At 42.5% G+C, this 26,107-nt stretch overlaps 1 protein-coding gene across 4 annotated transcripts in view; it reads left to right on the top strand.

Moving 5' to 3' along the window:
* The first annotated feature begins 331 nt into the window (after positions 1 to 331).
* The window catches only part of FAM13A (family with sequence similarity 13 member A), a 132,244-nt gene continuing 106,468 nt past the window's right edge, over positions 332 to 26,107 (top strand). For 2 of the 4 annotated variants that reach the window (XM_053939930.1, XM_053939928.1), the window contains exons 1-4: positions 713 to 794; positions 3,346 to 3,535; positions 6,168 to 6,377; positions 19,556 to 19,736. In XM_053939930.1, coding sequence (XP_053795905.1) covers positions 768 to 794; positions 3,346 to 3,535; positions 6,168 to 6,377; positions 19,556 to 19,736 — 608 coding nt within the window. In that variant the 5' untranslated portion in view covers positions 713 to 767. Of the gene's footprint in view, positions 795 to 1,537; positions 1,584 to 3,345; positions 3,536 to 6,167; positions 6,378 to 19,555; positions 19,737 to 26,107 lie in introns of those variants that run through there. The other 2 variants (XM_053939927.1, XM_053939929.1) reach the window with 2 other exon arrangements.

Genomic DNA, 26,107 nt, shown 5'->3' with positions numbered 1-26,107 from the left:
CAAACACTGCTTCCGGGTGACAGTGACGGGGAGAAGGGCACTGGTGGGGGAAATACAGTTCCTCTCCCTGCCACTGCCGTGCCGTGCTGGCTGGCAGTCACTAGCTGCGTGGGGTGTCCTCCCCTCCACTTTTCGCTTTGTACTTTCCCTATTTCACCAACATATCCCTAGATGGAAAACCATAACAGGGGCCAATGCTTGGACTGCTTCACACTTTCCAGACTCGGGCCAGGTGTCGCACCGCATCCTGCTCTGCGGGGCCGTGACAGTGCCGTGGCACCGAGGGGTTTGTTTGGCCCAGCTGCCCGGTCTCCAGGCCCCGTTTGTTTACCCCGGCTCCGTTCTCCCTTCGGGCGGGCGCGGTTGCGGTTCCCGCGCACCCCGCTAACGTTACTGGGCTCAGCGGCTTCGCGGCGACACTTCCAGCGACTCTGCCCGAGCCCAGGCTCGCACACAAGCGGAGCGGTTCCGCTCCCCGGCAGGTCCCGGCTGCCCGGCCCGGGGCCTCCGTGATGCTCGGGGGCCGCCCGGTGCGGCCGCGGGGCCCGCGCTCCGACCGCCACAACCCGGGGAAGCTCCGGGAGGCAGACTCGCCCCCGTCGAGCCCTCCCGGCCGCTCTGGCGGGAGGCGGGGGCCTGGCAACTCTCCCCCCGCGGGCCGCGGGGCGGGCCGGGGCGGCGGGCGGCACCTCGGGGCCGGGGCTCCCGCCGGCAGGGGCCCGCCGGGAGCAGCGAGGGCGGGCGGCCGGGGCGGAGCGGCAGCCGGCATGGGGGCCGGGGCGCTGGCCGTACGCGTGAGTAGGGGCTGGCGGCGGGACGGGCACGGGAGCGGGGCGGCGCTGCCGGCGGAGCGCGGCCGGGAGCGGGGCCGGCTGGATGGCGGCTGGATCAGCCTCCTCCTCCTCCTCCCGCCCTCCGCCGGGGTCCCTCGCGGGGCCAGGGCAAGGGAGGTCGGTCCGGGCCCGGCGCCTTCTCCTCGTCCCGAGCGCTCTCCATCTGTTCTCTCCTTCTCTCTTCTTTCTCTTTCTTTCTCCTTCCCCCCGCTCGGCAGCTGCCGCTTGTTTGGGAAAAGCAAAGACTCGTAAAGGCGATTACAGGCGGTTTTCTTTTAGTCCCCCCCCCTTTTTTTTTTTTTTTTTTTAAACCCCGAGAACAACTGCCCTGTCGCGTTCTCGGCGTTAAAGTTGTTGGATGTGCTGTAAAAGTGCGTCCCTGTAGCGTATAAATAGCTTTTTTCCAAATGTCTGGGCGGAACTTTTTGGCGGCATGGTGCAGGGATGATCTAAGTTGCTTTCCCAGTCTCGGAAATCAGCAACAGTGGCATTAATACTTGGACGCTTTTTCCCTGGGCAAAGTCAGATCTTCCATCTATAAGGCAACATAACACTGAACTCTTTGTTTCAGAGGTGTTTTGAGGGGATGGCTTTATTTTGATTTTGGTTAGATGTGTATTTTGGGTAACCACATAATTTTTTTTGTTCCTAGTTAGCACAGCCTCTTCAGATCCTGAAGCAAGCTCAAAAATTTCCTCATGTTTCTGTGGACATGGCAAATGTCTGTCGGTTCTCATGTGGATTTAAATAGTGAGTTTCCACAAGTAAATCCAACTCAGTGACTCAGGTTTTCAAATGTTAAAACAGGCTGGAGACCTGTAACTGAGCAAGATTGTGAGGCTAATTGGAGGCCTTAATTGGAAAAGCTCCGTAAGCATCACAGCTGCTCAGAAACTGCTCAAAGGATTTTTGCTGTCTTTTGAATTTAACCTAGTCTACGTGATTTTTACCTTGTCATGTGTCTGCCTGGAATAAATGTTGTTTATTATTCATTTAATCCTGAACGGGAACATGTCTTTTTAAAAGAGATGTGGTATTTTAATGTTAGTCAGTTTTAGTTCAAACACTGTTGCATCTATTGTTCATTGTAAATATTTATAAAGTGGTCACAATAATGTAATATTGTGGTTCTGTTTCACAAATAATAAAACATACCTGTGATGTTTATATAAGCAACATCCTTCTTAAATATCACACTAGTGTTGTGTAGGACCTGGGAATGTAGAGCACACACATGCTTCAAATAACTGTTTAATGGGAAAAGCACAGCCAAGTGAGTGAACTGCCAGATCATTTTATATCTGAAAGGACAGTCATGCTTAATAGCAACATAGCAGATATTTATGCTGCTCACAGACTATAATAAAAATATTGTATCTCAAGTGAAGAGATTTTAAAGGCCTCTTTAAAATAAAATATGTATGCTGTGATAAAATCTGTCTTAACACAGTGAAGTGTCAAGACTTAGGCAAGAGTCAGAGCACTTTTTTATGTTACTATACAGTATTCCTCATGTGTACAGTTTCTACTACCAGTTTGTCAATGCAACACAGTACACAGTAGGAATAAGTTTATTTTTAAGCAACATGCTAGTGATGGACTTCTTAAAGAAAGAGATTGAACTCTGTGGTAGCGGTGGCTCCCAGTTCCTGCAGAGTGATTGCAGCTGTGGTAGATGATGATTCTGTTCTGCCTTGAACTGTCTTCCCAAATGTGCAGTCCTGTAGGCTGGTTATAATTTCTGCCTATTATCAGTCCTATAAATTAATCATGTATTGTTTTATTCTGCTGGGTTTTATTAATTATCCTCCCATGGTTTCTCTGTCACTGCAACTCAAAACTTGTGAGAATGTTGTGCCTCCAAAAGAACCTATGGGATTAAGGGTTTATTGTGCAGTGGGTTTTCCACCCCCACCTTGTTATGTGTGATTAGATTACATAGTCCCGTTCTGACCTTAAAACCTCAGTAACTAAATTTCAGACTTAGCAGATACTAAACATAACAGAAAATCTTTCATAAGGATCCATCTCACTTGACAGTGGCCAAAATGAATCCCTAGGAAACAGTATGTGGAAGAGTGTAGTGTGCCTTCTCCAGAGTACTGCCCTGACAGGCATCCTGGGGCCAAACTGAGCTGCTGGTGGTGTATGGGGATTGTTTGTGTTTGACCAGTTACTTTTGTAACCCACGTGAGTTTCATGAGTTAACAACTGCAGTCTCCTGCCTGCTTACTCCCAGTTACTTGTTATTCTAGTAACAAGCTTGTCTGCAAAAATCTTTCTCCCTTACCTACAGACTACCTACATTCTTGTTCCTCTTCTAGTGTTTTCTTCTGTTCATTTTTACTTTCCTACTTCACAGAGTTTTTTTCCTGTGGATTAAAACAAAGTGGGGCCAAACCCTTATGGAGCATAAAAGCCAGTGTTGATGGATGTGCTTGTGTTGTGACCACACAACCTTCTGCAGCAAATGTGACTAATGCCCGCTTTTCTTTCCCTTTGCTCCTTTAAGCAAAGCAAATCGGCTGTAAGATTGAAAGAGGACATGAAAAAGATAGCTGTGTCTCCACTGAACAAGCAGAGGGACACAACCTGTCCAAAGGTGTTTGGTGTGAGTCTTCTGGAGCTCCAGCAGCAGGGACTAACCAAAAATGGAATCCCAATAGTTGTGTGGAATATAGTGGAGTACCTCACCCAGCATGGTAAGCTTAGTGGAGTTGCTTCTCCTTAGCAGCACTCTTTATGTAAGACTTTTCAAAGGGAAGAATGTGGGTTTTTTGTAGCATGAACCACAGGCAAAGAATGTTACTGTATGTGGTTTGCTTCTTTTTTTTATTTCTGCCTTGATGCTGAACTTACTTTTTAATATGTTTATAAAGGTGAACTACATACAGCATTAGGTAGCAGCACACTCATAAATAAGCTGTTCAGTATATAAATGAAATGTATTCAATTTGTGAAGGTTTGTGTCATTTTCCAGTTACAAAACATTTGTCTTTAACACTTTTTCTGTATAGAGATAGACACAGGCACACATACACATACACACACACCCCATCAGAGAATATTACTGGAAAGGAATACAAGTTCTTACGGGCTTTCAGATATATTCCAGTTATTATTAATCCCCTCAAGGAAGTAGGTGTTCAATTCTTAGCTTCTTTTTGCATTCATTTAATGGGACTTTAGTTCCTGTTGTTGAGATACATTTCCTTGTAGAAACTTAGAGCACCACTGGTGCACAGATGTCTTGTATGGCACTTGGTCAGCAATGGAAAAGGTTTTGTGGTGGTAATGTCATCTTCTAAGGAGCTGCATCTGGTTTTACCCTAAGGTTTTCTTTTAGCTAATTCAGTAATGATAAGCCAACTGTAGAGGCTTAGATTCTATGACTGTATCTTGGTAGATCCTCAGAAGCTCATAGATGCAAACATGGCTTGAAAATTAGCTTGGATTAAGGTACAGTGCAAATGTGAAACATGATCCTACCTTTACTCAGCAGCATCTTGCTTGATCTACTTCAACCTGTATAAAAGTGGCTTGCTAGGACACTGGAAGAGAAAGAATGGAAAAAGCTTTCCATCATTTAGGGTTTAATCAAAACCAGAAACTGACAGACACCCTTGACTGGAAGTTGTGGGCTGTGCTTTGTGTTCCTTAAAAAGATTGGAATCCCACACGACTATGTCCCAAATATGGACTAAACAAGCCAAGTTTTCTATTCTGAAGTAAGATTAGCTGGACTTCTGAATGCCAAGTTGATTATCTGGGCCCCGATAAAGGCCATTCTTTTTCTTAAAAATGCAAGGAAGATCTCAAAGATACACTCTCATATGGAGAGTTGTTGAAATGAGTGTCCCATGTCTGTGTTAGGTTTGTTTTGTGAACTAATGGCAAAATTAACTGTGAAAGCATTTTTAACAAAGGCCCAGACACCCAGGCTGAGCTGACTGTTGGGCCGCTACATCCTTAAACTAAGTTTGCATTAAGCTGCCTATTTCCAAATGTATAGATGAAGCCAAATTTCCCTGTGGTGTATTTAGTAGTTTCTAATTACTGTTTTCAGGGTGTTCTAGCCTCTCTTTATTTCCATAAATGAGTGAGAGAGGAGGAAGGAAGTTTGATCTGTGTGGAGGCTGTGGCTTTGCTCACCTAGTATTGCAAAAACGAAAATCTTTATTGGGATGAGGTGTTTTCTGCCCTCGAGATGGCAGTACAGCATGTCACATGAGAATGCATTTTGTTTTGAATGCAGGAATACAAACTCTACCAGCAGTATCTCATATTAGTCAAGTAAAATGCTTTGAGTGGTTGTCCATTTTATCCCCTTGCTAGAGCAGTTTGTCTTCTAGTCCAATAAAGGAGATTATTTTTCTCTACAAACTCTGTTGCCTCAGAATTTATTTCTTGGACTGGAAGCATTCTGTCAGATTGCAGTTCCTTGATGTCTAGTCTGAACTGATGAAAACAATACACATTCAATCCTCTTAGTGTTATGCTTCTGAGGAAGAACAAACAGGTCTATAGACAGTATTTTATATATATATATATATATATATATATATATAGACACTGTATTAGAAAGGCAGAATTTTTGCAGTGAAAATGTTCTAGAGAAAAAATAATTTACAGAGGTCAGTTTTAGGGTCTTCCCAGAAGGTTTTGAATCTTAAGAAATGCCTAAAAAGTGCTATTCAATTTAGCATGATTAGTGGCTTCCTCTGTTGGAGCCTCCTTTTTTGTACATCTCCTTTACAAACCTGTAGTGATCGATACCATTTCTTTTTCATTGTGAAATACTTTGTGCTTTGTGCTGTCCATGATACATTATTTGCTTATTGAGATTTCCTACTTACTATGGAGTTACTGCTGCATTCAGCACGTATTCAGATGTTTTTGCCTCATGATGGTCAATGAAGCTGGAAGTAATCCAAATGTGTGAGTATGGCAGTCCTGCTCAAGGTAATGGGCTACTTGCAAAAATGAAACAACTGAAGGGTTTTGTAGATTCCTTTTCTGTTGAAATATACCAGTGGAAAGTGTCGGTCTCAGTTGATTTCTCATGGTGTGAGACAGCTTAGTGGCATTGTAGTATTGTGGGTTCTCAAAAGAGTATCCCAGGCCTCAAGATGTTGTCATTAGTATTTGTTATTTACATAGTCTAACTACCTGACTAGAGGGGATTTCTGAGGATAGAATAGTATTTTTTTTATATTGTGGTGTATTAATCACACTAATTTGTATTACTACATGTATGTTATTCAGACGAGAATATCTGTTTCATCATGTCACTGGGATGTGGTGGTTCAGCTCAATCTTAATATATAATTACAGGTATGACACAGGAAGGTCTCTTCAGAGTGAATGGCAGCATGAAAATGGTGGAGCAGCTGCGTCTGCAGTATGAACGTGGGGAAGAGGTGGAACTCGTTAAAGATGGTGATGTGTACTCAGCAGCCAGCCTGCTGAAACTGTTTTTGAGAGAGCTGCCAGATGGAATTATCACGTCTGCCTTACATCCCAGGTTCATTCAGCTTTACCAGGGTAAGTGAGAGGTAAAGTCTTCACCCTTCAATGCACTTTCTTTCTGGATAACTGGTTTCTTAGTTTACTTACTTTGTTCCTCATTTCCTTTGGCTTCACTTCTTACCTGCTCCCAGATGTGCAGTTCTGTTACAAGAGGCAGAAAAAATGTTTCTCATGTATTTGGTAAATTCTGGACTATTTATGATTTTCTAATCCAGTTATGTTGAATATAAAGTGAAATGATCAGCTGTTTTTTTTTTCAGGTATGCTTGTAGAAAATAATTGCAGTGTCTTTAGGACATAGATTTACTTTTGTTTGCTAGGGTGGTTTCTGACAGTTTCATTGTAATGGATGCTGAGAAGTGAGAACTTCATCTGCTTTTAAGATTGGGCCAAAAGCATACACTGCCAAAGTTTCTGCTTCTCACTAAGTAATGTGATTGTCCATAAAAAAAAACCAACCAGTTTGCAAGTAACAGCAGACTTTATGTTTTATTCCCTGTCATAGCACACAACCTGGAAGATTTCTTTTCTTCTTTTATTCACACCCCTCATCCACCTTGAAGTGGTGGATCAACCATAGGAAAGACCACCACTTCTGCAGTGGAAAGTTGAGAAATCATTTTAAAGAGAGTTATGCAAGTTTCAATGTAATTCATCTGTATGTGACAATCTCTGGTGGTGGTAGGTGGAATAAGTGGTGGTTGGCCCCGTTCCTTGACCATGTGGGTCACTAACAGTTCATCTCTCTTGCTGCAGGCAGTCAGCACTTCTTCTTTATGTTTTCCTAAGAAGCTACAAGATGAGTGGGTAAAGTTACTGGAGAATGCAGAGGAGGAACATGCTCTCTGACATGCATCCCTGGTGTATAGTTCTCACACACTTGTCTTGATGTCTCCCACTTTTCTTGCCTTCAGTGAAGAGGAGGTTTAGCCATTTCCAAGAGGAGTGCCATGTGTTTTCTTTCTTCCTTTTGTTTTGTGGGCTATAGAAAGTGTTGATGATGCACTGGAGAAGAGCTTTGTGCTTTACCTTGAGTGCAGACGTTTCAGCTGTAGGTTGTATGTGGACTGTGTAAAATACCTTCCCTATTTAGTAAAGTTGTCTGGCGCACAAGGATAGGGTTCAGGAAGTGTTGTGTAGGAAGGTGCTATTGTTTTAGAAAGTCCCTTTTTTCTGGTCATTGCTGTGCTTTCTTTGGGGACATTTAGATTTCACCAGGTCTGACTCATGAGCTGTATTTATGTTCTTTTTCATAAATCACAGCTTAAGTGTAAATTAATAATAAATAAATAAGTCACACCTTTGCTGTTCCATATCTCTGCCCCCACAAAGGTCATATTGGTGTATTGTACCAGGAACTGCTGAGTCCTTTGTGAACAGTGCTTTTGTGGTGTTTGTGGAAAGGTTCATTTGTTCTGTCTCCTACAGAAAGGGCAAAATCCCCCCAGTACTTTCTAGAGAAATTAGATGGATATCATTACTTAGCAGATTTATTCACCAAACTTTCTTGTTTCCAAATAAAGTTACTGGTATAACTTATGAACCCAGATCTACAAAAATCCATCCAACTGTGACGTGTCTTCATAGCTAAGTTTGTCTGTATTTCACAATTAGATCAAGCTTAGTGCTATTAAAATTTTGATTAGGCAATAAGAAGTCTTACTTGAAAAATGCCAGTTGGCTGTTGTGGCAAGGGGAAGGCTTTTGTAAAGTTTGGAGAAAACTTGAAGGGTTTTCACACCCCAGAAAATACAGCATAAATGAGTAGTTATGAAAGGCACAGATGATTTTCATGGTGTTCAGATAAGCTTAAGTAGTAGGTGGACATTTGCTTGCAGTTAAATGATCAACCAGCTGCACAGGCTTGCAGGAGTTATCTGTTCACTTATCGAAGTATGTGCAAGGGTATTGCTTGCAAAATGGTACCAGGACAGTGCATGCCTGGGTGTTCGTTTTGTAAACTGTGAAGAGAGTAGGTCAAACTGTTTCTGAGTCAACAGGTTATTAAAAAATAACTTTGAATCTGGAGCCACTTTGAGACATGTCTACAAGGAAGGCAAATACAAGCTTTGTCACAACCTCTGTATTCTCTCCTGTTGAAGCTTTGCATGGGAAATGTTTTTTTGGGATTATGTTAGATTTCTTCTGGTGTATTTTTAGGGATTGTTATCAGCATTTTTTAAGCCAGCTGAGATCTTCACCTGAGAAGAACACATAGTTACTTACTGTAAAAATGGTTATAAGAGTGATTCCTCTAGTTAAAAATAGCTGGGCTGAAAATGACAAATTTTACGTGTAGGTGTAACCCTTTTCAATTCCAGCTATCAAATTTGTTACCAAATCAAAGAGAAATAATCTGCCCTCTTATGTAAGAGAGAAGCTGTCCTGTTAGTGTTCAGGAAGTCCACACAGCTGGTTTGCCATTGCTGTCTGCAGCCTGTACAGTGTTGTGTGAAACAGAGCTCTGCCTGCTGCCCTCAAATCCTAAAATACTTTTGTTTAAATAAATATTCAGCTTAATGCCAGGACTATGCAGTTCCATAACACATCATGTAGTGTACTGTGGTGTGTCCTGGCATTCTCTCTGTACCCTTGGAGAAGGACAATGGCAGTGGGAGATGGGAAGGGCCTGCCTCTGTAAACGATGTTGATCGGAGATGTGTGTTGCAAGCGCAGGCCAGGGACACACTGATAGTGACCTTCGTGTCGGCCGGTCTCCTCACAGCGCCTGACTAATAAAGGCTGCTCCTTACGGGGAGTTCTGGGGTGAAAAATGTCCATCACAATCTCTTTTGTGGCTGAGGCTTCACTGCAGAGCAGAACTGTGTGAAATGGGCTGTACTTTGAGAAACCTCAGCCAGAAATTAGCAGCACCAATACAGCAATCCCTGCCTGAGCTTGTTTATTCCCTCTGGCTTTTCACTCCTTATCTTCTATATCTGATCACTGACTCTTAAGACATCTGTACATACTAGGAGCTGTACACACAGCTCTTACCCATTTCACAGGTCACTTGCTTTCATCAAGACAAAGTGCTACTGTACTGTAAATTTCTTTTTTGTGGTTGTTGTTTCATTCCCTCCTCCAGTGGAGGTACAGTGAAATATGGACTCTGTCTTCCTTTCTTACTCAGTCTAATTAATTTTAATGCCATTTCTGAAATAAATAGGGACAGGAGACCAGCTCCCTTTTTAGGCCTTTATTAAGTGATCAGCTCTGGGTGGGGGCCTGAGGGGTCGCGCACACTGCCGCTGCTCCCTTTGGCGACGCAGAGGAGGAGGTGATCAGTTCTGCCCCAGCAGAACTGGGGCTTCCGTCCTCACGGGCATGGCTAGGAAGACGTCTTCTGGCTTGTCAGCTTGGGTCCTCATTCTAGTCCAATTACACTTAGGTGGTAGTGACCTCTAAAACCGTGTTGGTGGGGTAGAGGGACTTCTCCCCAGTAGATATAGTCACTTAGTTTTCCAAATTTTAGGTTAGCTCGTTGTTTCTAGGGTCTTTTGTTGGGTTTTCTTGAGCTTTGCTTAATTTGCATATTTGCTGGACTGTTTCTGGCCGCCATTTTGGATGCAGCAGAGGCAATACCCAAGGGATTCAATAAGGGTACAGGTAAAGGGGGTACCACCAGGGTGTGTGTAAGGGGGTTAACAGTGGGGGAATATAACAAGGGTGTATGTAAGGGAATTAACAGTGGGGTAATATAACAAGGGTGTATGTAAGGGAATTAACAGTGAGGGGTACAACAAGGGTGTATGTGAGGGGGTTAACAGTGGGGGGTACAGCAAGGGTTTAACATTTATTAACATAATTAGCTTATCACAACTGTAAGTGTATTAACAGCTCTAACCATACCGAACTTGTTCATAACAATTTTGCCACACTGGCTTCTTGACATTGCTCATCTTATGGAATTTATATTTTTTCAGTGGGCAGCAGCAAGATGTGAGTTTTATTTCATATACTTCCTTCTGCTCACTGCCTGTGATGACTGGCATGGTTTTGTCTGGTGCCTGTGAACAGCCTTGCCTTTTTCAGGGAGTGGTTTGGGAGGCAGGGAAGGGAAGGAGCAGCTCCCTTCCAGATCAACAGGTCAGTTTACAGAACACTTAGTAGCCAGCAGCTGTTTGAGTTACATGAACAAGCAGAACCAAAAATACAGCTTGTGTTGGGGGATTTTGGAGGTCAAATTTCGATCTGAACAATTACTGTGAAAATTAATAGATGAGAGCTGACCTTTTAACCATTATTATAGATGGGTCATGAGATGGTTGGCTCTCGCAATTAAGGGATGAATATTATATATACTTTATGAGAAATTTTATTGATGTTGTTGTGATTTGTTGTTTGGATGTCCTCTGTTCTCCCTGTAATCCCCTTTTCCCTCCCCCTTGTGTTGTTGCCACTGGACAGCCTTGGTAGTTGGGACATGTGGAGGGAGGGCGTGTACCTGTGCCCCTTGCATAGGGTAGCTGGGAGGAGGGTAGGCTTGTTACTAGGAGGCACAGCATGACAACACCTGACCGGCAATCAAGTTGCAAGAAAGCAATCTCCACCAATGGATGGCGAAGAAGAATTGACTGGCAGGCCTTGGGAGGGGCTAGGGTAACCTTTTGCAACCCCCTCAGGGGTGTAAAAGGCAGAGCAGCTGTTTTGTGAGTGAGCAAAGGACAGCTTACTCCCATCCTCCTAGCACTATAATTTTTCCTTGTTCAGTCCTTTGTTGTATTTTGTTAAGGTATAATAAACCTTTGAAATTTTTAAAAGTGAGTGTCATTTCTCACAAATGGGGCTCGTCCAGGAGAAACACCTCGTCTCCGTGGCCCTGGGAGATTTCGAAAGGGAAGCGTGCCCTGCTGCAAATTCGACGGCTCGATCGACTTCTCCTAGGACCATCAGCGATTGCAGGTCGACACCCCGGGGACAACAAGAGACTGAGTAATGAAAAAGAAGAGGGGGAAGGTGTGTACCATCCTCATAATTGTTTTGGCCAGATTATTCACCCATAATTCTGAGTGCACAAATGCCAACTCCAGGCAAGTAATGCACGGGACCCGATTCTGGTCCGTTAGAGCTAAAGAGTATTGGGCAGATATAGGGCGGGACACAAAGTAAGAGGAAAGTGGGGAATGGTAAAAAGCAGGATGTCAGTGAGAGACAGGAAGGGAAGAAACTGTGAGCAGGACACAGATTTAAGAGGGAAGCAGGAGAACCATGGGAAGTGAGATGCGAGTAAAAAAAGGGGTAGAAAAAGCCACGGCGCGAGGTCACCGGCGGCAGGAAACCATGGACAAGAGCTAGTCTGTGGCAACCAGCGGGGACCCAGCACAATAACCCCCAGCACTTCCTGACCCAGCAGAAGCAGCAGTGAATGCAGTTTGCATACGGTGCTGCTGAGAGTTGGGGGCTACCTCAGTTGTGTAGGGGGTCTCAGAAACCGAGGGGGACCACGTGGGTGGCTTTCAGCAGCTGCCCCACCCAGCACTGGAAGGCACCAGAGCACTGGGCTGTGCCAGCTTCCCTGTGGTATTTGCCGTCATAAAGCCAAGCGATCACGGGAAGCCACGGGAGCGGCTTTTGATGGTCGCCCATGCTAGGTACACCAAGAGGCGCCGACGTGGTGGCACAAAAAGCAGCGGAGCCAACCCAATGGTAAAAGAGTCCCCAGAATGCAGGTGGGTTATTTGCTTTTGTTTTTTTTTCAGGAAGAAGGTAAGGTCCTTTTTTTTACCCTTTTTTTCTTTCTCTTTTTTTTCTGTCTTTCCTTTTTCCTTCTTTTTCTTCTAGCTGCTTGGGAAGGCGGGCCTTGTTGGAAGGCCTGTGGCTGGCTGTCAGGATGGGACTGGGAGCAAGTAGGGAATCTCCAAAGGGAGAAAGGGAAAGTGAAGAGATATCAACAAGTATACCCCTAAACAGCCTTCTGAGGAGTAGACAAACCTTGTAGAGGTGTGACCCCAACACCAAGAGTGAAGATAAGGTTATGCAGTATTGTGTAATAAGGTGGACTGAGAGGGAAGTTGAGTCCAACCAAGTGTACTGGCTGTAGTGTGAGTCAAAGGAAGAGTGGATGTGTCAAGTTTTAAACATCTATATAAGAATTAAAGAATGACACCGGTACAGATCAGAGAGAAGAGGCTTCTCTCTGAACAACCCTTCTAGCTCTAGCCTCTCAATCCTGAATCTCAAAAGAAAGCTACTCTGCCCCCCACACTGTCCAAACAAAAAATCATGGATTCAAGAAAAACACTACCTTAGGGTATGCTTTATTTTCCTCCTTCCTTTTGCCACTTCCTACCTTTTTCTCTTTCTCTGTAAACACTAAATTTTAATCAAGTGTAACACAGAGCAATTGTTAACATTAACCAGTGCTACTCCCCTTTCAAGTTAAGAGCTTGAATGTCGATTGCTTAGATATTTTTCCATGCATAACACAGAAGAGCTCTTAAGATCTGATGCAGTGATTTACCTTTCCCTCTTTCAGTCCAAAATAATATCTTGATAATTAAATAATACCACTGTTTCAAAGTCACTGTCACCCCTGCAGAGAGGCCAGGAGCTTTTCTTATCATGTGTGCCTGATCCCCAAGAACTGTGAGCTGCCCTCCACAGAAATAGGGACACAGAAATAGGGACCACAGCTCTTTCTCCCTTCAGTTAAGGACAAGAGGTGTCCCTTGACAAAATGCAGCAGTTTATCTACTGTCACCTATACTTCCCCTTCCTTCCTCTCCTAATGTAAGGGGTGAAGAATGCCATGTGTGCTATGCACTAGCAGTGAATCCTCTCCTTTGTGCTAGTCAAGCCCCTGGGAAGATAGGACAACAAAAGGTGCTGAATTGTGTGCCCTCCTCAATTTTGTAGCCTTGTAGGGTAAGAGGCAGGAGGCAGGAATCTAGCATGGTCTCTCTTTGACCTTTCCTTTAGGACAACACTGTCTGTTACCACCCCAAAGGCACAGAAAGTGCTGCTATTCTCTTTCCAGGACCCTACTGGGAATGCTAGAGCATAGGTCTGTGAGGCTAAACAGTTAAATATTGCCTAGAAGGTAACAGGCAGTAGATGTAATTCATCTTATGTCAAGACTGACCTGGCCTTTAAGACTGTGCCATAATGTCCCATCCATACTTCCCTCTCCTGTCCCCATCCCAACCATGCTGTAATCCCACAGGGAGAAACCTGTGAAGAAGATGGTTGGCTCTCGCAATTAAGGGATGAATATTATGTGTATGTTATGCAGAGTTTATTGATTTTATTGTGATGTGTTGTTTGGATGTCCTTTGTGCTCCCCATAATCCTCCCCCTTGTGTTGTTGCCACTGGACAGCCTCGGTAGTTGGGACATGTGGAGGGAGGGCGTATACCTGTGCCCCTTGCAAAGGGCAGCTGGGAGGAGGGTAGGCATGTTACTAGGAGGCACAGCATGACAACACCTGACCGGCAATCAAGTTGCAAGAAAGCAATCTCCACCAATGGATGGCGAAGAAGAATTGACTGGCAGGCCTTGGGAGGGGCTAGGGTAACCTTTTGCAACCCCCTCAGGGGTATAAAAGGCGGAGCAGCTGTTTTGTGAGTGAGCACATGGCACTGTAGTCCCATCCTCCCAGCGCTGTAATTTTTCTTTATTCAGTCCTTTGTTGTATTTTGTTAAGGTATAATAAACCTTTGAAATTTTTAAAAATGAGCATTGTTTCTCACACCATGGTAACTGCAGCAGTGCGTGAAATCTGATTCTTTGGATATCTGTGATTCTCCAGGTCCTTCTGGCATGATTTTAACGTTTTCCTTTGGCTTTTTATGGTTATTTTAGTGTTATCAGAGCTGTTTCCAAGCTAGAGAAATAATTTCTGTTTTCTATATAATTATGACGTTCATTATGCAGTAAAAACTCATGGAACTGGATTTTTATGCAGGGGACACTCACCAGAGTTGCAAAAGAAGTGTGCTGTTCCTCCAGTATGTTGGAATGAAGGATAAATACAGCACTGCAAAGTGCTGTAATGATAGAGAGTGAGGTGTCTCAGGCTGGATTGTGATGACAGCCTTCTTATGAGCAGGGCTTACAACATTTCTTCTGAAGGCAACAAGGCATGATTTTTTTTCCCCTCTGAGGTGTGATCATGACTGAAAGATGGTGTCTCAAGCAGATTGTTTCTTGGCAGAGAGAGACTGGAGTCCCACTTTGCATAGATTGAGGAGGTGGAAAGAAATGCATTAATTCCTCTTGCAGCCCAGTGGGTGCCATGGTACTGCAGTGCACAACCTGCTGCCTCTGTGCCAAAGATCAGCTTCCCAGGGCACATTGAAAACTGCTAACAGATGCAAGCTTTTCTGTCTACCCTCCAGTCTGGTAGCATGCAAGGCAGCTGGAAGTTATGCAGTGGTAGGATGACACTGAGCAGTTGCCTTTCTTCCTCACGTCCCAGCACAGGTAATTGGCTAGGGCACTGTGATAATGTGGCTTCAGTGCTTCTGGACTGGAGTTGTTTGGGGTCAGACCATTTGAGACTTGAGCAAGACAATTATGCATACCTGTTTGCATTAATTCCATATATTTAGTGAAGTTCAGGCAGCATGAAGGAGTAACATGAACAGAGATGAACTGGGGAATTAAATTGTGTATCTAGTGTGTCAGAGACACTCAATATGTTCAGAAATAGCATGAACTATTGGAAAATATGTCTTTCTTGTTGTGAGCTGTGGGTGTATGCTGAAATTAAATGAGACGGAAAACACCCTTACAAATATGTCTGTACCTCCTACAATGTTCAGCCTCCTGTTTCTAGTTAATTAACTTTTTTTGAGATACTGCCTGTCCTTTTCACTTGTCTCCTTGACTCAGTTCTTCACTAATGAGTCCCTAGTTCAGCTTTGAGGTGCCAGCTGCCCTTGCTGGCTTCCTTGATCCTCTGTGTTTTGTATCCTCAGGCTGCTGAGCCTAGACATGGCCTGAGGCTGCTGGTTTTGTTCCCTTCCTCAGCCCAATCCACTCTATTTCATTCTTGGTTTTAAGCCCTGGCTGACTGCACATCTAGCTAGACTTCTTTTGCAGGCCTTGGCTGGGATGCTGTCTATTGCACATGGCTTTTGGAAGGCTCCCAGAATGAAAAGTTGAATGTCTTTGTCTGCCTTGAGAGTACCTTCCTCTTAGGCTTCATTCTTATTTTTCTCCTTTTCCCCTAGGCAAAATTTTCAAAATAACTGGATATGCTGTGCTTGAAAATCCTGAATAGCGTGAACCACGGTGGTGCTCTGATGTTTTTCTGATAGTCACTACCAGCTCAATAAACCTTAGTGACTGACTTTGAAACAAACTGAAAAGGAGGAGGAATGCTACAAAGAATGGGTTGTTGTTATGACTCAGGACTGGTTTTGCTCTCTAATAAGTTGAAAAGCTATTATATTTGAAGAAATATGGTCATGGGTAGCAGTAGTAGACTTGTCCTGAAAACTGTACAAAGTGCATGGAATACTGTATATGCATGTCACTGCCTAGGTTCACCACAAATTATTAAAGCAATTTTTAAAAATAAAGCCGAAATCCATAAAATGTCATCAGCAGAATAATCAACAAATTAATTCTGATTTTTGAATTCTTTTGGAAGAAAAACTTGAGTTTCTTCGCTTGTCTTTTTACTGGAGAAGGAGGACAGAGAGCAAGCACTGTTTTCTTTCTTAGATTTCACAAGGAGAAGGAACTTGATGGCTCAGTAAATGGGATTTGCTGCCTCATGTTACTCAGTATCTCTACGTCCTTCAATTAGGATAATTTCTCATGATCTTGTGATGTGGTATCTGTCTCTGTTCTTGAAAGTACAGAAATGAACAAAGGTTTAACTGTGCCCAGCAATAACATTTTTGATATTGATGCATACCCCATAAAACATCATGGTTAATGGAACAGGGACATGCTACCCAGAAAATATTACTAAGGCCACGGGCCCAATAGCTTTGTTTGTTAGAGTGCAAACCTGTGTTCGGCATGCTTTGTGGTGGTTATTAGCATCTTCCTAGTTTGGAAGGGATGTAAATTCCTCCAGTAAATGAAAAAGTACCCATCAGTCTGAAGTCCCAGTGGGAGACTCAGAGAGACAATTAGTTATCAAGGGCATTCCCTAATTAGATGACAGGGTGATGGTGATGGAAGAGGTACATTTTTTCTGGGAGATGGCTTTGGCTTTACTTATCATGACTGCAAGCAATTTCTAGTAGAAAACACTGTGCTAGTTGCTTTGTTATCTAAAGAAAAAAGTATGTTAGGAATATGTTTTGGCTACATGGAAATTATTTGTGTTTTGTTTTCTTTTAAGATTCATAAAAAGATAATTAGTAATCAGGTCAGAGAGTGCACTTTGATCAGTGCAAATACAAATGCACTGAAATTCCTTATTTTTATTCCCTTTAATACAGCTTTCAGAAGCCTCCTGAAATTTTGCTGCAATCATAGATCAGATTTCTTGCTGTTGCCAAGCTGATTGCTAGTAGCAAGGTCATGATGAATTTTTCCTGTCTGTAACTATAAAAAAGGTTGTGATAAGCAAGCAAATAAGATTTTTTTTTCTCATCTGCTTCATGTATGTTTGATATTTGACTTTTCTGAAGGACCTAATTTCTTACATGTAGAAGAAAAGTGTCAGAACCCAAGGTGTCCCTCAGACACTCTTGGATGTTCTGGGTCCAGGGCAGAAGCCTCTGAGACCCTGGCAGGCATCCAGAAATCCCTGTGGTTTTGAGTTTGACCCATGGAACAATTTACCAACTTCGCAGGAAGAACAAGAAATCACAAAAGTTTAGATATTATAATAGAAGTAATCACAAAGTAGAAGGTAGGATTTTTGAGTGCTGTACAGGGGGGTTTTAGGCCTTGTACAGAGGGGTCTGAGTTTTGTACATGGGGGTCAGAGGTTCTAAGATGGAGGGATTTGGGCGTGCCCTGTCCTCCTTCTTTTTCCTTCCTATTCCCCATGTTCTTGGTGATGTTGGCACTCACAGATTGGTTTAGAGTAGAAAGCCACTGTTCAATATAGGTAATAGGCATTGGGGAAAAACTATAAACATTTAATACGTAATGTGTGATATAAAAGATGGCACCAGCCCCTTGGGCGGGAGAGACGGAGACAGAGACGAAGGGAGACGAAGATGGAGGGAGACGGAGAGAGACGCAGAGGGAGAAGGAGTCAGGGACAATGTCAGGGAGTCTGTGTGCCTTGAGATAACATGCAATAAACTGCCTTGAGACCAGACGACTGAAGACTACTGAGTCTTTCTTTGAAGGCACGGGTTGGAGGAGAGACTGTACCACCACCCGGAGTCACCCCAATCTGGGGAAGATTCTGACAGAAAAGGATATAGTTAACCAGCTGGTTAAAATGTTTGGCTCTGTAATTTGACTGGCATTTTAAACTTTGGTCTGCTGTGATAAAAGAATTCATACTAAGTCTCTGGTACCAAAACAGACATATAAAAGTGAATTCACCATGCGTATAAAACTTAAAAAGGCTTTCTTGTCATGTACAGTATTAGGCATGTCAGGAAAGGCAGGAATCCTAAGCCTGGAAGCAGATGAAGTCCCTCAAGCTTCTGCTGGATGAAGTGGCAAATAAGTATATAAAAAGCCTCATTTGTTTGCCATTTATTTGCAGGACAAATCCTGTTTATTAGCCACAAGAAATGTCTGATTGTAAAACAGAAATAATATTGCAGCTAACCACTTTTCAAAGCACTCTCCTCCCAAAACACTGTTCTGCCCAGCCCTGGAATATTTTGGGAAATGAAAGACGAAAACAAAAACAGGACTTCTGAAGTGTTTATACATACATTAAACGGTGTTCATACTTTGAAAACAAAAAACAATTTTTGTTTTCCCCTCCTTTTTGTCTCTCTAAAAAACGTGAAACAAATGTAAAATGTTATTTTTTTCTTGCAGCACAAGATGTGGGATATTTTCCTGCCACTCTTCTCTGCATGCTGGTAGCAGGGCATACAGCAGAGCAGCACCAGCAACCCATAAGGCTGAAAAATAAGGAAAAAAAGTACTAGAAATGCACAGATGGCCTCATGCTAATGGATACTGCTTATAATTAGATTGGTGCAGAAAACCTTCAGGGCATGAGGTCTTCTGTCTGAAAATGATGTTGCAGAGTCCATGGGGTTTTCATGCATATGGGAAAGTTTCAGTAACATTTCACTTTTGTGGAGAGTAGAAATTAATATTTCCAAGAACTAACACATCCCGTTATTGTATAAAGGGAAAGCAGTACTGACTTGTTTTCAAAACTTTGCTTCTATTGACATGTAAATCCAAGATTTTGGGGGGTATAAATCACTCTTTGGAAGGTGTTTTATGGGATGGAGGAGGGAAGCAAAGCATTCTGCATTCTACAATTTCAGCATCAGGGCACAATTAAGCAGAAGCTGTGTGTGAGGCCAAGCTTGTGTTCACCACCTGGGTCTGTATAAACACAGCATCTGTGAAGTTCATGCAATTTTTACTTTAATACTTGGATATGACTCAGTTCACTATGGAAAACTTTTATCCATACCTAAATTCTAGAAGATTGTACAGTATAACAAAGCTAATGTCTAACATAAGGCCACATTTTGACTCGTTTTGGAGTGTGGCAGTGATCAGAACAGTCTGATTCCCATAAGGAAAGTTTCCCTTCCTGAATATGTAGCAGAGTTGTCACCCACAGAAGGTATTGTAGTGCTGTTATAACACTGTGCATTTCAGGAGACCCTTTGTTTTACCATTCTTGCTTTCTTATTTTTCAAGGTTTTCATGGGAAGGCAAAGTAATAGTATGAGAAAGGTTTGGGAAGTAGGGATGAGATCCATAAGGAGCATGGGATCTGAAGATCTGGTAGAGAGGGAGTTAAAGCAGATTTAGCTGTGCCAGGTGGGGATAAACATGTTTTAAAGCTCTTAGCTGACTGTTAGTAACTGCTCAATCTGCTCAGGAAAAAGGTTACGGCATAAAGGTAAGAATGAAATGGCGCCCTTGGTGGCCAGGGTGAGCCTCAGGACAAACATGTACATTCCCCAGAGAAGTTGTGGTCTCTGAGCAGAAGTAGGAGTGAATTTTAGCTCCCACTGCTTGCTCACCCATGTAATTAAGTTGGCAGCAACAAAGAAAACTATATGCATATGCATATACTATATGCATACTATATGCATTTTTTCTTCTCTTCTTTTTCCTAGACTCTAGAAACGACATGCAGAAGGAAAGTTACTTGAAGGAACTCCTTAAAGAACTGCCTGATGCTCATTACAGCTTGCTGAAGTACCTGTGCCAGTTCCTGACAAAGGTTGCTGAACATCACGTAGAGAACAGGATGAATCTTTGCAATCTTGCCACTGTATTTGGACCAAACTGCTTTCAGTAAGTTGGGCTTTTTACTATGGCAGGCTGGCAGGTGACCAGAAATGTAGATGTCAGAAATCTACTTTGTCAGGGTGATCAGACGGAGGCAGTGACTGGGGCTCTGTTAAACTTCAGTGCTAAAGCTGTGTTTGAGCCAAATGGAAGTAGAATTGCTCTCCCATTTCCTCTTGCTGTTTGCTAAACTGTTTATCAGTTTTGTATTGCTGTTTTGGTAGCAGAGCAGAAGTATAACAGTGAAAGGCCTTCAGACTGTATCAGTGCAAGGAGGCTTGTACTCATACTGGTTTCTTCCTTTGCTATCAGTTGATATGAGTGCTTCTCTCCAGAAGCCTTTGACAAAGGATCCTTGGTGGAAAAGGACTCTAATGCAGCACCCAGGTGCTATATAATTTCTAGAGATGGATACTTCATACTGTCTGCATGTTTGGCCTTGTGATCTGGTGTCTGCCCTCAGATGCCAATGATTGTGTTCTCTCTGTCCTAGTGTATTCAGAAACTGCTCTGGAGCTTGTGGGGATCCACTGCTCTCTTAAAACTCCTTACTGGGGTCAATAGCTTTACTGGGTTCTTTCAATGGGTGCAGTTCCTGGGTGCTTGTGCTGAAGACATGTATTATGTGCTGGTGGAGCTTGTAGCAGTAGCCAGAGCAGTTATTTCCAGATGCAAGAACACTCTTGAGTGAGAAGGTTTCTGTTGAGTCATTGCAGTAATACAGTGCAGCGTTAGCACCTTCACCTCTGCAATGAGCCCACTGGCTGGCATCCAAGATCTTTGACATGAGAGACACCTAAGCAGTTTAGTTCAGTCAACAGTCTTGAAATGTGTGTGATATCACCAAGAAGAGACAAGTGAGTTCCTTGTATCAATGTTGCATTTGTACTGATCTTTGTAAAACATCACTCTGGACTAACACTGAGTTGTCTAGTAAAACTCAGTCTTGTGAAGCAATTAATTTAATCTATCCCTCTTGGAAAGACGCAGCTTTCTTTAAAGAGAGAAAGTAGAAATTAGGTTCCTGTAATATGTTGAGACAGTTCCTTGTACCTGGGCTAGATATTGCCTGCTGTCTTTTTAAGGAGCATATATTTTTCCACTGATTAGGGAGAGAACATGGAGGGATGAGACACTTAAACTAAAGCTTGTCCTAGTGACTACACAGCTGCCTTATCTTAAGATGTTGCTGGTGGATGATGAAGGTGAATTTCAGGATTAAAGCGTTTGATATGTTAGTACAAAAAGATAAAGTATATTTTAAAAATAATTGTTTTCCTCTCCAAAACAAAAAATGCTCTAAAGACTGTAGTATGCATGGGAATGCATGAATATGAGAATTACTGGAAGCACAATACTGTGAATTTCTGACAAGGAAAAGCAAAACAACTTTTTAAACTTGCATTCATATGGGTAGTTTGGGAATTCCTGTCTAAATGTATTAGCAGAACTCAGAACAAAGAAAGTAATTAGAAGAATTTGAGTTCAATAGCTAAATCTCTGTGACTCAAGCTGCTATTGTAGCTCAAGTGGCTATTAGAATAATTTTTAGTTTACTCATCACTTCTTTCAGGAGAGTTTAAAAATTAGCTGTACATATTTTTTTGGTGTAGAATGCAGAGAATTGCAGGTCAGAATTGCAATTGGCGTTCCTAATATTAAACCAAGGTGTATGTGTTAAAAGTTCTATAGTTGTTGCCACAACTGATCTACGCTCCTAAGACAGCATGGAAAAGATATAAGAGTTTTTGCAAGATACAGAGATGGAAACACCTCATTCCATTGCAGAAGACTGAGGAAGGCAGAGTTCACTGGAGGTGAAAAACCAAAGGCTCATGAGTCTGTATGTGAGTATAACCAGCCCAGCAGATGTGACACCTTGAAATAAACGCTCATGTGGCAAAAGAGGCATTGAAAGCAAGGCTTCACACTTACCAAAGGGCTAATGTGTTTTTAAAACACCCAAATAGGTTAGAATTAGGGATGTTGATTTTTATTTAAACTAAGTTTCACCATATGGTATTTCAGCTATGTGTTTCATCAGATCTGATCTTTTCAAGGCAGTTCATTCTTGTACTCCAGACAGAAAGATTGTGAGCAACAGTTCAAATACCCTTTTCTCCTGTGTTAATGGATGCAGTCTTATATTGCTGGAACTGTGACTATCTGTACCAACAAAGATTTGATAGGGGGAGGAAAAAGCTTGCAGTACTGTTTTTAGGTATTGGGCTTAACCAGTTGGTTGGCCAAGCATCCAGAAGGAGATCCTCAGAACACATTTCGGAGCTACAGAGGAAGGCTGCCTGAAGCCTGCTTGGCAAGGGCTGTCTCTCTCTACTGGCTGCAGGTAGCCCATGGAGAAGCTGCAAAAATTAAATGTTGACAGGAGGCTGAAGTGATTGCTCCTCTCGCTTTGCATTGTTCAGAGCAGTGCATGGGGGGTTTCTCCACGACAAGGAAAGAAGGCTCAGCATCCAGCTTGTCAGCAATTACACTGCCAAAGCAGGGAGAACTGAGATTTTTCTGTCAGAAATTCACACTCATGTCTAAAAGTAACGTCAGTTTGTGTAGTTAGCGCACAGTGTCAGAGAAGATAAAGTCCATCTGCTGGTAGTGAAGGACTTCTTTTGGCAAGGTATTTTTAGTGACAATTTAGCTACTTAAGCATAGTATCTCCTACTCCATAACAGAAGTTGTTTAACAGTTGAATAAATCATGCTGCTTGGCCACTTTCCAGATATTTAGATTTCATTTTAATTCCCTTAATCTCATTCTGTTTTTCTACATCATATCCTCTGTAATGTATCCCATCTCCTAAACCTTCAACCCTTATTGCTTTTATCTTATCCAGTACTTCCCCTGCTTCCTTACTGTCTGTTTGACAAACTGCACTAGTGCTTTTTCTAAGAAAGATTATCTTGTGCTTTCTGTATTTCTAATTAATAGAAGGGAAAAAATGGCTGTTTGCATTCCTTATAATGAAGTGTGATGTAAGATACAAGAACATGTAAAGGGCAAGGTCAAACAGCTCAAAAAAAGATTTGATATTTGGTTCACTGTTTTCTCCCAACTTGGTTTGTTCAGATTTATTGTGATGGAAGGCAAAGGTCAAGTATATTGAGAAATACAGCCCTGGAGGAGCTTCAAGCACGAAGGAACAAAAATAGCTGTTTTTTCTGTCACTGGCCTAATCTATGTAGAGTATTAACATTTGCATTGTGATTACTCTTGGAGGAAGTTATTGTCCATTGACCTGAATTTCAGCTCCTGGAGAGACATAGCCTTAGTTAAGGCCTGCTATGTGGGCTCTGCTTGGCTCTAACAGCTTGTGCTGAAATGGAGAGGTTTTCTCTCCTTCTCTCTGTTCTCTAGGAGCTGGGTATCAGAGGAGCTGCAACCCTTATCCTGTCCTTTGGTTGGCATGGTAAGACATGAGGTATAACAGCGTAATCTGAGGATCGATTTGCACCATTTTTTGCAGCTCTCTCTCAATGATCTCTGTTTGTGGCCTCCATCATTCAAGCCCCAGTGAGCTTGGTTGTGTTTCATTCCAACAGAGATTAAATGTGTTGTGAGGGATTGCTCTATCCCCCCAAAAATGGCTGGCAAATGCAGGTGTCTAGTTAAAATACTGGAATTAGATGCAGTTATTTATGTATGATGATTATATAGCACGAAGGGTAACAAGAAAAGTATATTATCTTTCGATATGGAGAAAATGGTAGATTGTAGGGTAGATGTAGGTATTTCAGAGATGCTGAACTTGAAAGAATTAAAATCTGATCTGAAGTTATGCATGAATGTCTTACCTTGGTTTCTAGTAGCCTTGGAGCCTGCATGGCTTGGGTATATAAAGCTGAAGTGAAAGCAGAGGGGCTGAATTAATAGTCCTCAGTGAGTAATGTTGGCCTTTGGAGCATTATGTGGATGGGCTTTGTTTTCATGCAGTGCAGCCCCAATCCTGCATCAGTCTTCAAAACAAATGTGCATCCAGGATCAGGGGCAAACTGAGTACTGAATATTGTTGTTTAAACATGAATTCTTGCTAATTAGAGCATGCAGGCGTAACCTTTCATATAGAAAGTGTTCATATAGATTTTAAATACTGCATTTTCCAGCACTGTAAAGGAATTTTTTGTAAGTATTCAGTATGCTGAAGCCTATAATGACAGTTTAAAATATCAATATAGCAAGGCTATAAATGTTGTCATCCGTAATCATTAAATACTCATAAATATTTGAGCTCAGCAATACAGCTCAAATACAATCAAAAGGAGAGTTTTTGAAGAGCTTCCCCTTTGAAATATTTGGAGATGATAGCAGTGCACTTTGTAAGGGGATATTAGGCTATGGACTGCCCTTTGTCCCCCTTCATGTAGGTTGTGCTCTCTAAGATGCCTACTGTCACTGTAATTTTGTGATGAAAAATGGAGCTTTTGCTGAAGCAAAAGATTTTGCATATAAATGAAGTCAGTCAGTAAAGCCTTTGTGGCAGCATTGCTCTAACTGCTTCCTGTTACCTGTGTTACCTGCATTTTACGTTTTATTATTAATTATTATAATTTATTATGTGCTATTGTTTTATTATTATTTATTAGTGCTATTATTTTTTATGAATTATTTATTATTTTGCAAGCAATGCTGATAGAACAGAATTCCCGAGTTTACTTAAGCCAGCGAGGCTTAGAGAAAATAATCTGGAACAGATTTTAACAGGCAGGCAGGTACATGCCCCAGAGTTGGTTCTCCAGTATCACAGGAGCTAAAACATTTCTGCAAAATCTCAGTAGTTGTATCTGTCATTGCATTTCACCCAGATTGGTGAGATGTAATCCTGCAAATGATGCAGAGTATGTAAATGAATCACACAGAGTGAGATGAACAACTGTCTCAAGTGAGTGTTGATGTATCTTCAGCTACTTATTAGACTGTGATCTTGCAGCAGAGTCTGCAGACATGAATATGTCCCTGTTTTCAGCTGCACCAGTTTGTGGACTGGTGTGTTAGGACAAATCCCTTTCATCACCTGAAGTGGACAAGTTATGGCCACGAGGTTGCATCTGTTACAGACACAGTGAAGTCCGCCTAGAGGCACAGAACATACTGCCTCGAGTTGTAACCTCTATAAATTACTGCAACTCTGCTCTCAAAATCTCCACTTGTGCTTGTTGAGGGACTCATGGGCATCTGATGTACTAATGAAAATGTTTTGCCGAGGCTGGAGAAACAAAAAATCTATGCAGTGTTTCCTGTCCTTTGAGTCCCTTCATTTCTGGCAGGATTCCCTGGGCAAAAGGTAAGGTGTCTGTGGTGCTTCTCTACAAAAGGTACTGTACAAGCAGCAAAAGTAGTCTATAGAACATATAGCCCCCTGTGATTGTAAATTAGGATTACAGTGCTGTCATTCCATGCAAGCTGCTTCTGGAAAGCCACTTGAGGAAATGGTATTATGCATCTTTCATCTCAGACAGGGTGGGGTCAAGCACTGTTGGGAATTCATAATGAGATGACCCCTTAACATGGAAATCTCTGGTTCTTAGTTGTGACAGAGAAGTGTCAGCAGTTGCTGCCTGGGGAAATCAGTTCAGTGACCTCAGTTCAGCTCATTATAGACAGATTACTATGTCCCAGGTCCTCCTGGCCACTTGAAGCAAGTTTCCCAGGTGTGGTGGATGGTGACAGAGCTTTGTGGTGATGCCTGTCCTGTGCTACATGCAGTCATGTTTGTTTGTGTCACTGCACTGCTCTCAGTAGAGTCTGGAGGTTCACTGTCTGGAAAGCCCACTCTGTATTCAGCCTGTTACAACTTGTTTACAGAGACCCTGAGGTAAATTCATTTAAATAAATGCCTGAGATGTAAGGAATTCTTGCACAGTGAGTTAATCTGACCTCAGGTCACCTGACTTCTGAGTAAAAGCTGTGAGAGACCCTTGCTGTAGTTTAACCCTTTGAGACAAGGTTTCCTGAGCATCCCTGTGGAAAGAGACATGAACTCAGTCTGGAAAACCCAAAGAACATGTGGGTGTGGTCTGCATTGACAGGAGCTGCACTGGGTGGGCCAGCCATTCTGGTAGGACATTGTGCAGAAGTGTGAAATGCTGCTGGGTATCAGATTTTGAAATGAAGAGCTGACAGCCTGATCCGATTACCAAGTAATGTTTTGACAACTACTGCTTTTTCTGCTTTAAAATTACTTCAGCAATAATTTCAGTTTTTAATATCCTGAAAAACTTGTGGTACTGATGTACCTTTGGTTGACCTTTTTATCTGTGGCAGATACTGTTAATGCTTATGCTTCATTTAGACAAGGCACATTTTTTCCAAATACTTAAAGTGGACATGCTGTGCTTTGATCACAGATCACTCAGAGCATCTCT

The sequence above is a fragment of the Vidua chalybeata genome, chromosome 4 (genome assembly GCF_026979565.1).
Source record: "Vidua chalybeata isolate OUT-0048 chromosome 4, bVidCha1 merged haplotype, whole genome shotgun sequence".
Taxonomy (NCBI): Eukaryota; Metazoa; Chordata; class Aves; order Passeriformes; family Viduidae; genus Vidua; species Vidua chalybeata.
This window is presented reverse-complemented; position numbering and strand designations above follow the sequence as displayed.